This window comes from Pieris rapae, chromosome 15 (assembly GCF_905147795.1).
Source record: "Pieris rapae chromosome 15, ilPieRapa1.1, whole genome shotgun sequence".
NCBI classification, from domain to species: Eukaryota; Metazoa; Arthropoda; class Insecta; order Lepidoptera; family Pieridae; genus Pieris; species Pieris rapae.
In genome coordinates this window covers 645,190-659,446 of record NC_059523.1, presented here as the reverse complement: position 1 = coordinate 659,446, position 14,257 = coordinate 645,190, and the positions used below count along the sequence as shown (strand labels likewise).

General features: G+C 30.9%; 2 protein-coding genes across 6 annotated transcripts in view; one reads left to right on the top strand and one right to left on the bottom strand.

Moving 5' to 3' along the window:
- Nucleotides 1–9,429, bottom strand: part of LOC110998228 (TBC1 domain family member 1) — a 34,410-nt gene extending 24,981 nt beyond the window's left edge. Inside the window, exons 1-4 of one of the 3 annotated variants that reach the window (XM_022266758.2) lie at nucleotides 9,256–9,429; nucleotides 8,109–8,234; nucleotides 6,817–6,905; nucleotides 5,697–5,802 (exon numbers count right to left, since the gene is read on the bottom strand). In XM_022266758.2, coding sequence (XP_022122450.2) covers nucleotides 5,697–5,802; nucleotides 6,817–6,905; nucleotides 8,109–8,234 — 321 coding nt within the window. In that variant the 5' untranslated portion in view covers nucleotides 9,256–9,429. Of the gene's footprint in view, nucleotides 1–3,548; nucleotides 3,869–5,696; nucleotides 5,803–6,816; nucleotides 6,906–8,108; nucleotides 8,235–9,255 lie in introns of those variants that run through there. The other 2 variants (XM_045631384.1, XM_022266760.2) reach the window with 2 other exon arrangements.
- A 1,745-nt stretch (nucleotides 9,430–11,174) lies between these two features.
- The window catches only part of LOC110998210 (P protein), a 28,362-nt gene continuing 25,279 nt past the window's right edge, over nucleotides 11,175–14,257 (top strand). For 2 of the 3 annotated variants that reach the window (XM_045631334.1, XM_045631332.1), the window contains exons 1-2: nucleotides 11,176–11,296; nucleotides 12,035–12,195. In XM_045631334.1, coding sequence (XP_045487290.1) covers nucleotides 12,035–12,195 — 161 coding nt within the window. In that variant the 5' untranslated portion in view covers nucleotides 11,176–11,296. Of the gene's footprint in view, nucleotides 11,297–12,034; nucleotides 12,196–14,257 lie in introns of all 3 variants that reach the window. The other variant, XM_045631333.1, reaches the window with a different exon arrangement.

The window sequence follows — 14,257 nt, the reverse complement described above, 5'->3', positions numbered from 1 at the left end:
GTAGTATCCCTCCGTTTGCCGTTTGTAAAAAAGGCGCAGATAGCATAGCCTACTGTCACGGGAGGCCGAATGTTTTAAGTACGAAGTAAGATATTAGGAAAAAATCAAAGTTACATTTAAAGTATTTAAGAAAATAATTTTATGAAGGCTCATCAAAAGCGACACATTTCGGTCACATTATTAGTATGTAAGGAAATCGTAGTTAAAGGTCGTGAGGAACCGAAGTATTTGTTAATTGCCGTATCGTATCTGGTTAACCTTTAAGCTGCCCTTAACCATCATAAGGGCCTTCCGCGTTATTACGCGGACATATTATTGTGTCTGGAAAGTTGTGTTTGTCTTAATACAGCTTACTTCAAAAGCATGAAGTCGGTGTTCTGCGCTTTTCCATTCGAACTTTGGTAATTGTCAAAACCCAGAACTTGTTTTACGCATTAATGCAATACAAATTAATGGAGAAGTTCACATATGATGTTACGGACATAAAAAACAAAAGATCATCGTAAACATATTTTTTTGTTTTATTTATCTTTAATCTTTGGGTTCTGTTCTGGGTTGCATGGAAGGAAAGGTTTTTAGCAGTATGGGCGGCCATTTACATCCATTGTCTTCATTTATCGTTTGTTCTTCTTCTCTTAATTTAGTGCGTCTCCAATACTGGAGGTTGGCCGTCTCTTGAAGCGTGTCACAATACCCGTCCACTCCCAAACTTGGCAAAGCATGACTTTTTCCTTTTCCTAACACGTCGTTTACATCGAAACACGTATTTAATGTTCTGCATAAGTTTTATAGACATTCCAACCTTCTGGATCCATGCTTATATGAAGCATATATACATATAAAAAAATAGCAGCAAAAAGCATTACTTAAGAAATCTATTTAAGGTTTAATCCGTATGTTATAGTTTGACTTTTACCTTTAGATCATTTTTATAGATCAAGTAAATGTACGTAAAGGGGTATGTGTAGTGGTTATAAAAATAGAAACTGAAAAGGAAATCAACAACGGTATATTAGACAAAATCCCGAGTTTCTAGTTACAACTTTGAGCGTATGTAAATAACTCAATAAATTAATATTCATATCTACACATTGAAACATGTTTAATGAACAAAATATACATAATGCTCTTGACGTGTGTCGCCATTGTGCTCATGTCAAAATATTGCTAAAATTCTAAGTGAAAACAGAGTTAATGTACTGTTAACACTTTCGTAAAAATATGTCGGGGGCAAGAGATCATTGAGCGCGAGAAAAATTACCTCCTTTGGCAATGAAGGCCATGAAATAAAAATAAAATAAAATAAATAAAATACGTTTATTTTGGAACATAAGATCATCTAGGTATCACTTATTCCACGTCAATCAATTCGAACCTGTAGGCATCCCTACTCATCGGCAAAGAAGACAGAGGGTGTAGGCCGAGAGAAAAAGCCGGCGTAAAAAACTCTCGGTCCTCTTTTAAAAAAGCAAATCATCAAACAATATTTAAAACAAATATATCAAATTAATTATGGTGTCCAAGGCTACTTCAAAGCCAAAGGGACACCCCTAAGCGGAGGCTGATGGCAAAGCAAAGTGATGCCAGGTCCAATAGGGTCCCGTGTTTGGTTGGAAGATTGTCCGCAGTGGTCTCAGTTACGTCATAATCTTCTGTGGTGGGTTACCTTGCTTTGCCTTGTGTTGTACAAAAAATGGTCGGCAATGACCATTTTTTGTACAACACATTTACCCTTCTAGTCTTTGAATACCAGAGATTTTGGTGTGGGTCGAGTCCCACATGGGTATGTGCACCATTTTTTAAGACAAATGTATTTCCACCTCGAATATAAAAAAGGATGCCGTGTTTGGAACCAAGCATTAATATAAAATGATGTCTTTGTGAGACAATTTATAAAAATAATAAGACACTGAGAGTACTGGCGGTATGTCGTAATATTCATGTTACGACACATCTATTACTAACGTAACATTGTATGAAGAACAAGGTAAACCAACAAAACTTTAGTTTCGGCGTTTTAGGGAGTTCAAGGTCACATATGTGTGTGAGTGTGTGTCATTAGAAAGTTTTAGACGTTTTTAAGAAACTTTTAACATCAGTGGCGCTATTTTTAGGTCTGGGCTTCAGATTTCTGTATGTTTCATTTGTCAATCGAATATCGATTAATCGTTTTTAATAATCGAATAGACTTTTCGGATCTAGGACAAGCCAAGGCTTCCTTATGATTTTTCCTTCACCGTTCGAGCGAATGTTAAATTCTCACATAGAAAGTTAATTGGTGCCAGGAATCGAACCTACGGCATATAGTATTAGAATCGCACGCTAAAGCCACTAGGCCAGCCAACACGGCTTGTCAAATATCATTTCTTTCATAAAAAAAACGCACTGCTGAAAGAAAAATACAAAATGGCGTCGAACAATAAGTTTTAATAATAAAACAACGTCAAACCATAATTATTTCAAAATGACTGTAGATTTTTTGAGATAAACTCACCATAGACAATTATTTTAGAATGACAAGGTCAACAAGTATAATAATTTTTGTTAAATCTTACACATTTTTTTCTACGAGAATTCTGAGAAAAATATTTTCTGAGCTTGAAGGTCAATGTACGCGCTTTTCATGGACGGCCATTTTCATCTTTTAATATTTATTTCCAAAATAATGGTCTATTATTACTAGTGTTACCTAAAACCTTTAAAAAAAGACACAGACGCCTCTGAGAAAAAGTAAACACGTAATATAAATGTTCGCTTATCGCTAATTCATATAATTTTTCAGAACTGCGTAAATTATTTGACTGACGCGAAATAGGTCAATAAATTACTTTTAATAGACAAATTAATTTTACACACATTTTTTTATAAATATTCTCTGCTCAAAGATACAATTTAACATTACGATCTAAGTTTTTAAAAAGGATTTTAATAAATAATTTTACACATGATATGAATATTAATTTTTTTATTTTATTCAGTTTTTAATTTATTAAGACACATAGCCACGGGCCAATACAGATATAATAAGGAGTATGTAATCGGAGAACCGATGCACTAACAACATTATGTTAATAACTCTTAGCCTTGTGCCCTTGTAACGCGAGTCCTAAGTTCAAATCCAAGGGCAAACATTATGAAGAAAACAACACATTACTCACCCGGAAATATTAATATATCGTATACATTAATATCTAAATTTGAAAATATAATTTAGACATATTATTAACTGTTTTTATTCTAGGATTCAAACTTGAGACGTTAAGGCTAAATACATTATACCGGACATCAAACACCAAAAGTAATAAAGGGGCGAATTGCCAGTTTCGAAAAAGACTAATAATTTATTGAAATTAAACCTAAGTTTCAATTTATTTATACCAAAAATAATATAATTCAATGCTTCTATAGAATCACTAAGCATAGAGAGCTGTCAAACATCATACAGAGAAAATTGTTTCTAATTTTAAAAACTTTTTACGCACAAAATTAATAATAATAATCCATATATATAGTTTATTTTTAAAAGTATAATAGTCGGAAAAAGTTACCTTTAAATTGCTTTAAAACACTAATTAAACTGCATTTAAAAATACATAATATCATTAGCATTCAATATGTGAAAATAAATAAAATCCATTTCACACGCGAGTACTATCAAAAGCGCGCCAACCCAGAATTCCAGATTTGACAGTTGCGACACTGACAAACAGACGAGCGTTTGGCGCGAAAGGGGACACCATACTGATGCAGACATGTTGAACGTCACGATTTGGCGCCGAAACAAAAAAAAAACTATAGTGTATACAACAATAATATAGGTTTTAAAAACAGGTAATATTTTATATTATACACTTCAAATGTGCTACTATAATGTACTTATTTTGCTTTACTTGCTTTACTAGACTTGCTTATTTTAATCTAAAAATAATACTAAGTTAAAGTATAATTTAAAACAATGTATTGTTAACAAAAAATAAATAAGTTCTATGTATAACAGTCGATTATATAATCTCTCCTAGTGGTCGTCACAAATCAAGAATGCGATACAATTTGTTTTCATTGATTCTTTAAACGATTTGTATACGCACAAATTGAACAATTGCAATACAACGTTCTGGTATTTGATTTTCAATTACCTTATATTATGTATATTCACAACACATACAAGACACACATTTTGAACTAATCTTGTTGATGAAAATTGATACTTCGGCGGCGCCTTTCACTTGTTTTCAGTCTCAAATGTGACGTTTTGTTTGTTTTTTAAATCCACTCAAATTTTAAAAAAATAACTGAATACGTTTTAAACAGATTTGTTGAAACAATATATTAAATCAGTTTGCCAACTGTAATGTTATGACTTCGGTCAATCACTGAAAAACATTATATGCGAATCGTCTATTTTCATTCCCTGTCAAGGTTCGAACCGAGGTCCCTATAGGTCATCAGTACCGCATTTGTATTCAAAATAATTATATAATATACATGTAAAAAGAATTTTCGTCAAGTTGTCGTCGAACCATATTTTATTATCAAAACTATATATCGAATATTGTCTTTGCTTTACGCGGGTATACTTATAATATAACCATAAAGTTATCTGTCAAAGCATAAAGTTAAGGGGCGAAAAAAAATGAGTTTTTTTTTAAAGAACAGGGTGCAAACGGGCAGGAGGCTCACCTGATGTTAAGTGATACCGCCGCCTATTGGCACTCAATGCCAGAGGGCTCGTGAGTGCGTTGCCGGTCTTTTAAGTTAATGTTATGTAATGTAGATTAATGTAAAAATGTTGCTTTTATTTTTCTATTGGATTCGATTTAGGGTAAATAGTATTAGAATTTAAAAGCACAGAAAGTATATCTTCTTACATATTAGGAACATAAGTAAAATACATAACTTATCATTTTTTTTATATAAATTCGGTGACTTTATGTAGTATAATGTCCATTAATTATTTATTATGTTTGATAGCTGCAAAGGTTCCATTTGAAACCCTGTGTGCGTTAATTTGTGTATTATCAAAAATATTTAATCATTTTGCATACATTGACCCATTTACACAACATGTTTGTGTACCGTAAATTAGACATTGATGGATTATGATAATGGACCACGCCCACCAAATCACGATAATTATATCACAGGTCTTTAATAGCTCAAGCAATTAACATGCCGTTAATGTTACCAGTAACTATGGAAGATATAATGGCAAAAAATATGTCAGTTAATTAAGAATAACAGTTCAATTGTTAAATTTAAACCTCCAAAGGAAAGACCCCGTTTGAGTACATAAACTATGAACTGCGTGTTTTACGCATTCACGCCCGAACCCATTAATTAACCCACAATCTTTGTATGAAAATGACTATCCAACTGTGCCAATATTCTACGTTAATATTTTAACTGACACCAGTTTTTAAAATAGTTAAAAAGCTATTTGATATGTTTTAAACATACACGTCTATATTTTAATATTATTTGTACGGTATTATTTACTTTATTTGGTTTATATTGACTATCAAATATGAGTGTAAAGAGCGATTAGATTGCATTCTATCCCACGCCAAAAATCGATCCTTCCTTCATTGGTTATTGGGATGCAGATAGGAAATCGATCGACTATCACGGTCTGATCTCAGATTATTTTCAATCTGAGATTGTGGATTAAATATTGGGTTCGGGCGGTAGAGACTTACCTCAGCAACAGTTGCAGTCTTGAAGAGGAAGCACTGCAGAATACTCTCCTTCTCATTGAGTAAGATGTAGAATAGCTCATCAGCTCGGCCTGGCACTTGGCTTGCTCTGGAGGAACAGGCAAACCAGTCAGCAATATGACACAAATTTTAAAATCAAATCTAATTTATAAAGATAACTTTTAACACGACAAAATAAATTTCTCTAAATTTTACATTTATTCCAAATTTAAAACAACATTTTATTTTATAGAACAGTGGACAAACGGGCCGGAGGCTCACCTGATGATAAGTGATACCGCTATCCATGAATACTCAATGCCAGAGGGCTCGCGAGTGCGTTGCCGGCCTTTTAAGAATTGGTACGCTCTTTTCTTGAAGGACCCTAAGTCGATTCGGAAATACTTCTGTGGTTATATCTAAGCATATATATAAAGGTTGATAGAAGAAATAGAATCGTTAGCAGGAAGGTAATGGAGAACAAAAGCTATTGACAGAGATATTTGGCAAAAGCTGGAGGAGGCTTTTACCCGTGAAGGGAATAGATCAACAAACTAAAGGAAGCTAGGAATATTCTCCTCATGTAATGATTGGAAATTAAACGGGCTTTCATTTTATTATTATTTTTATTTTATTATTATTGTTAAATGTTTTTTAAACTAGTATTTATTATCAACCACGTCGTATTGTATGTTATAAAGGATTTGCAATCATCAGTTTTAATTTCTAGAATTATTTGAATGATTATTTCTCTTTTTATGGCAGTCAAAATAGGGCGATGCCAAAGGGCAGTTCTCCCAGCCCATAGACACCCATTTGAGAGCTGTCCAAACAGTTAGTTGTCGTATCTTCCAGAGAAAGCTCCCACAGGGAATCGGTTCCAAATTTTGCTAGGTCAAATATCTATTGAACAGTCCCCGCGTAGAAGATTTCCAGCTATCAAGGAGAAGCTGGTGAAATTTGATTTAATACAGACGTAATATTTGTATGTATTAATGATACATAGAAGGCTTATAAACTAGCACAGACTTCTTTTCACTACTCGACACAATTACTTTACAATAAAATTATGAAATGCAATAAAAATATGATTAACGAATCTATAAAGATAAGAAGTGTATACCTTAAAATATCCACAAGACGATGAATTATAACCGGTTCAAAGTTCTCGTTGTATGCCTTCAAACAGCCATCTTCAATTGCGATACTGAGCTGGAAGAACTTTTTAATGTAAAGTGAGAGTACACTATATAAATTTATTTATTTATTAACACTTCGTTAAATAAAGTACAATTCAAATAATTTAATTGAATGTGTGTTTGTAAAGTTTTCTCACAAAAGCAACTGAAACGATTTCAAAAATTCTTATATTAGAAATCTTCATCATTGAATGGCATATAAATTACATTTTCCAAAAAAAGGGATCCCTAATAAAAATGCAAGGTGTGAAAATCCTGTCATCGCGTGCGCTGTGGAAAAGCTATGGCAGTCAGCAATGGTATAATATTAAAATCTATTAAGACATAGCTGTTATTCAGACAAAACAATATGTATATTTAAATTTAGTTTTCAGATATAATATTTATTCATTTCGGAAAATATTATTAAAACAGTCGTACCTCAATATGAGTTTAATTCTTATCTCAAAGCAATTTTCCCCATTGAAATCCCAGCACCCAAAACACAAAGTTGTTTTTCAAAATGAAAATGATTCACGCTTTAAAACAATAGACATCTTCGGATCCAAGGTTACAAAAATAAATGTGATATTGGTTAAATAAACCGCAAACCTTTTCAAAAATGCTTCAAAATCACAGAAAACAAGCAAACATCAATCAATTGTCTCATCTCAAAGTAAAATATCGCTCGCTCGGCCGCTCGTATCTGTTTAATATTTTGCAGCTGCATCTCACGAGGCATAAATTTGCAAGATGACCTTCAAAAAGGACATGTTACTAACCATTTTACGAAAATCCCCATAATTTATTTATGACAATATTGATGAATGGCTATTTGAATTTGTGATAATAAAGTACTTAACGACTACTCTGAAAAACTATAACGACTATAACGCTGATGTTGAAAGTTATATATAAATTAATATATATTAAATAAATAATAATATATATATATAAATAAATAAAATAATATATATATAAATTTAATCGTTAGTTTAGCTTATACAAACACAAAAACATAACGAGACTTGGATGACTCCTGCATTCACTTACAGGAAGTATAGTAACATCATTGTATCAACACAGACTTTGGCCTTATTCTCAACCCGATATTACCAACCGTAGAAGTAAGACTCGACATTCAAAATTCCGATAGGTGATATTGTGCCGATTCCAGACATTGAGTCAATCGGATCTAGATTGCAAAGTAGCCCTACCAAATTATAAAGTCGATTACCTTGTCTCTGACGCCAGTAGCCCTTATTTCTTTCAGCAGCCAAGGTAGCATGGAAGTGGAGAATCGTCTGTCCATCGCCGTGTACCCGAGGTACTGCACTGATGTTAATCGCGTCTTCATTGTCATCTACGGATAGAATTAAAAGCAATAGTTTCGGCCTATGTGCGTACACGTAAACGGCTTCATGAATGTACTATAAACCTAAATTATTTAAGACTAGCTGAACTGGCAAACGTCGTTTTGCCATGTATATCATTTATGGTTATTGTGCCTCACTTGACATAGATAGGTATAGTGTGTCGCGGACTTTTTTGTAGATATTTATAAGATCTTCAATTACTTAGAACATTTTATGGTTCTTTAATAGTTTAGACAGGGTACGCAAAATAAGTAACTTTTTTGCTTGATTTTTTACACCTTGTGTCCGAAAAACCCAATATCTTACGGAACCCTATTTTTGTTCAAAATTAAATATAGCCTATATTACTCGTGGATAATGTAGCTTTCGAATGGTGAAAGAATTTTTAAAATCGGTCCAGTAGTTTATGAGCCTATTCATTACAATCAAACAAACAAAGTTTTCCTCTTTATAATATTAGTGTAGATTTGGTACAAAATGCCAATAGCAAGAGATAAGATTTTCAATAATTTGAGGTTTATAAAGAAGGGAATTATTTAATATTATCTTATAATATAGTTTAATGTTTATTCGATCAAGTTGGATTTTAGCACTTGTAACCATGGTTACTGCGACGGCTAACTATTAACTATAAGAATTTAAAAAATATATGTATATGTAGATGTATGATCGAGCGTAGACCAACACTAAAATATTTATTTCTTTAATCATTTGTTTAATTAAATTTTTCATTTTAAGTATACGAAAATTTAAAAACTTAAAGGAACATTTAATAACTACACCAAAACCTTGAAATCTAATATTGTTATATTTTCGTGCCTTTACATTTATTAAAATCTTCAATACAATTCATAAATTAAAAGTTACCTAATTTGCATATTATACAACTTCAAATTGACCTTTAATTCTTCAAAAGCCTTATAAATGCCGCCAATGCGTTGATTAAAAGATGGTTTGTAGTAAATAAAGAAACAAATCTACGAATTCACTATACTACATAATACTTACTTAGATATGGATCAAGGAAAACCACAAGAACTATTGATTAATTAAAGTAAACAGATGTAACACACGAATAATATCACAGGACAAGCTTAACAACACACAACTCACAACATTATCGACATTTTCATTTCGTTTCCACAACCAAAACAATGTTCAACCGAAAAATAATGAGAAAAACGTTGATTTTGTACGCTGTGACTGTGAGTGTGGTTAGTCATAAAATCCATCTCTTTTGTTTGTTAGATGTTAGAACGAGTTGAAACATAGTCGATGTATTGACTGTTTTCGGTGGGGGTAGCGGCGACATCTTTAGTTCGATTTTGATATTATGTGTTTCTATTGTAAATTGGAATTACTTCTATAATATATGTTCTATAGAACAAAGCAAAAGCAAAATACTAATATATAATATAATATTTATTAGTATTTTGCAATAATCGATCATGCAAACTCATGTAAAGAAAACTCTAAAATGTATTTAAATCTACAAATATTTAATTAAAATAATCTATTATTGTGAAATTTCGAACTTGATTGAATCAATTATGAAATAGCCACTGTTTGTACCCGACATATTATACTTTATACATAATCAATTATCTACATTATATAACTAAAAAAATCTTTCAAGTATTAACCTTCATTTGTTGTGATACAAGTCAGTTATACTGTGTTACCGAACAGGCTAATAAATTATATTTTTCTTCAATATTAAATATTTCATTATTATCTTTGAGGCGTGTATTTCGGGGCCATTCTACTTATAAGTTTCTTTAAATTTATATTTTTTTATTCCTACGTAATATATTCCTGTATAGTGCTTACTTTTTTAATCCTATATACAAATAGTAAGAAAATCGAAGGACTGACGAATATTTTAACGCTGCGTAGCATAATTTAATATTCAAACAATATAGGCTAGGTACTCGATTTTAAAAATAGTACCTAGTAGGGATTTGATTCTAGCAGAGTAAGGTATCTGTGGATAGAAATTATTTTAAATACATTTCAAATTACTATACCTCTAAGTTTTTGAATACAACAGTTTTAAACCAAACCAACATGTATAGTAGTTTTGTTCTAGGAGTACATTGTCGTCACGTATAATTATGTAACTAATGCATATAAAATATTGTAAAACCTATATTAAAAGACTGTGGAGTTTCACTCCCATTCTTCTCCGCACGAAACTATCTTTTGGAAGGGTCAACTAGAATCATTATATTTTATTAAACATTAAAAAGTGCAATTTTAGGTGGTCTAATTGAAATAAATGATTTGGCTATTGACTTTGAATTCATTTTCGGTATGAAATAATACATCATTTGTTGTTATTTTAACATGAACTACATTATTAAAACGGTTTAGTTGAATTTAAACAACATGCGATATTAATTTTCATGTGACCTGGCGACATCTAGCTTAAAATAACTATACTAAACATAGCATTTCACTGTTTGTAGTTCTAGCGTTTCTTGAAAGATGGTAGATCAAAAATATTGTTAATGCTCATTTTATTTTTATTTATTAAATTTCTCCACATAGAATGTGCTATATCTACAGTATGTGTTACTTGTAACATATCTTGATATCTTCTCTAAAATATGAAACAATTATTGTGATCATAAAAGTTAAAAATAATAAAATACAGTAAACACACTTGCAGTTTCAAAATTAGTAATTTATTAATTAGCAAAACAGCGGTTTAGGTTTCAGATAGGTATTTTAGACTGCTTTTTTTTTAAATTTCAAACACGAATGTTTTAGTCAGCCTTAGACTTAAATCAAAATATACACTTCATTATCTATGACATTTCTTCTTATTTTGAGATGCTGGTAGATAGATGGTAGGTAGATAATTTTTTGAACACCTTCAGAGGCTAAATTGCTCAATGCTTAGTCATATTTACACATAATGATTAGTCGATACGTAGTAATCAAAATTTAATTTACAAAGTTCAACATTTAAGTATTAAGTTTGGTTTGATAATGAAGATTTAATATCAATTAAAGGAACAATTTTAATTGGGATACTTTAAAAAAGGTTTGTTTATAAAATATATTACAATGTATTGTAAATATTCGTCTTAGGTTGTCGTCTCTAGTGTAATAGCGATAGTGATTTTGATTACATAAAAAAATTGTGTATTATAATATATGTCATATAGAATAGACCTAATGTAACGCTATTAAAAATTTTGGAAATCTTGTGGTTAGAACTCCAAATGTTTCCATAATAATAATAATTCGTGATGTTTAGAAAAAACATATTCAATTTGACGTATAAGTATATATATCATTGAAGGCTGATCGCCTACATTTATTTAAATGTATATATTTTTATTATTACAACTACGCCTAGGTATACAATAATTATATGTATCTAGTAAGTAATATTTATGCTGACTTACGTTTCTACAATACAAGTGAAAATAGCTTAATCTAAGGTTGTTCAGTCTTAGTATTCTATAATATGTTGATTAAAACGGACGCAAAAATGCATAATTATTATTAAATGTACTGTTAAAAATGAGACTTTAAAAAATATATATTTTTATTTTGGAATCCAGTTGCATAAATTAATTAATTAAAAAAAATTTAGCTTTACAATATGTATAGAAAACAATTCTTTAACGGCTTGAAGCTATGTATTATTATAAACTAAATAATTATTTTACATAATTACAGACATATTGTAGCTTTATTTTTCTAAAAAATAAAATTTAACTTTTAATAAATTACCTATCTCGTTGAGTCAAATAGCTTTTGTATTTCCTTTCAGATGTCATGCAATGATGTGGCCAATTCGTCCACCATCTCCATCATAGACTCAAGTCTAGAAGATGGCAAGAGCAGTAGGTGGCTGTCTTTCTCTAAAATGCATAGACTGGCTCTCAGCGCATCTAGTGGTGATGGAGATGTGTCCACATTTGATTGTGATCGGTATGTAAATGTTGAATAGAAATTGTTGATCAATATTTAGTTTGAATATAAAAAAAATATCATAATAAGCCCGAGACTTACCTCTCAGAATTCAAAATAAAAAACTAATTACCTCAGAGATTGTGCTATCTTAACAAATACGTATCGCAACATTTTAAATTTGTTTAACAATTAGTACTTCTGTTTAGGTTAAGAAACCTCTAAATACTATATACATATTATATGTGTGTTTGTCAATATTTTTTTTCATTAATTTGATTAATTATAAAAACCAATAAACGGAATGGAACGTACTTTTTTTAAATCATTTCAATTAATAAATTTAATTTCATATCAATAAAACAAATCCTGTCTATCATAGACGTATAAAAAATCTCAACAAACAGTAAAAAAGATAAAAACATTAAAAAGCGTAACCATGATAAGTTTTGAAACCAGTCCAATCCGGTTCCTGTGTTAAACAAAAAGTATTAGAGCCTTAGCACACGGAGCAATATATTATGTGATTATTAAGAATTATGTTGTAGGCGAACCCGACGCTAGTACAGATATGGGAATCTTCTAAAATATAGTATCTTTTTTACATCAGTATGAGCTGAATGCCGGTGTTAAAAAATCGTATTTTATTTATTGTAAGAATTCTGCCCCACATAATAGCGTGCAAATTACTATATATGTATTTATAAATTACTTGTATCTTTCATATTTATTATTATACTTTATTAAATTAACATAACTTATAATGTTTCACGCAAATAATCAGTTACTGTTTAGACCAAAATTCGGTTTTTAAATACTAGTCGGAATATCTTTTAATATTTTTGAAGGATATTGACCAAGGACAGATCTAGGATGGTGGATCAGGGGGACTATGGGCACACGAAATATACAGTATCAAAGTTTTACTATATACAGTATAGTTCCTTACCTAATACTCAGCTCACCCGGAGTTTTATAAATCGTACTTTATATGTTAAAGATATTGGGCAAGGATGGATCTAGGAGAGGGGAAGGGTCAAGGGGGGATTTTGGTCACATGATCGGTCTTGGATCGGAAATCGATCGCTTTACAACTAGTATATACAAACATGATTACAAGTAGATATCGCCCTTGATCGTGGGTTACGGTAATAATAATTTTATTATATATATGTATAGTGTGCACAGGGTCTTAAGTGTAAATGACAAAAAACTAAGCGGGCTATTATAATGCAATCACCTTGTAATAATATAAATAAAACATAATTGTACTTATCTATCATAAAAAAGCTACGTGTTGTATGTCTATATTAATTGCACGTTTCATCGATCTAAAAATTCATGTTGCCACACATCTATAAAAGATATTCTAACTAGTTGTAGCAACACGAGTGTATTAGTCTACTCCCGTTTAAACTAAAGTACCTATTTGTCTCTTTTCATCACAGAATTAACGTAAACTTGACAGAAGGAGATGACAGTGTACTTTTAGCATCGTATTATAAATTCGGTACAACAGTCAGGGAGCGATTTTTTTTAAATAAATGGTCTCTGCACAAAACAAAATTTAATATTACGATAAGTAAATAAAAACTAACCTTATTTACTAAAAATATACTTTAGGATTATTATATATTTTCTCATTGAAAAATGGTTTTTAAACACAGGATATGCTTGAAAGGTAAGCTAAAACACAACAACGGGTTACTCAACTATAGAGCGCTGATATAGCTTATATCACATTAAGATACCTAAAGCATAGTATTGTTTGAAATAAGGAATACCTTAACAAAATACCTAGTGATCCTATAAAATATATATTTTATTGATACAACGACTTAATGAACGTACGTGAAAACGTGACATTTGTGATTTGAAGTATAATTTTATCTCGATGCGAATCGTTTTCATTACTGTCATAAATGTAGCTTATCGCGGTGGTAGGAAACATTACGTTTTCTATTTTATTCCGATTAAGTTTTGGTTTCCAAATTTAAAAAAAAATTTGAAACGAAAATTTATTACCTTATACCCTTATTTGGATGGTACGTACTTCACAAAAAAACTTTTAATATAACCCTAC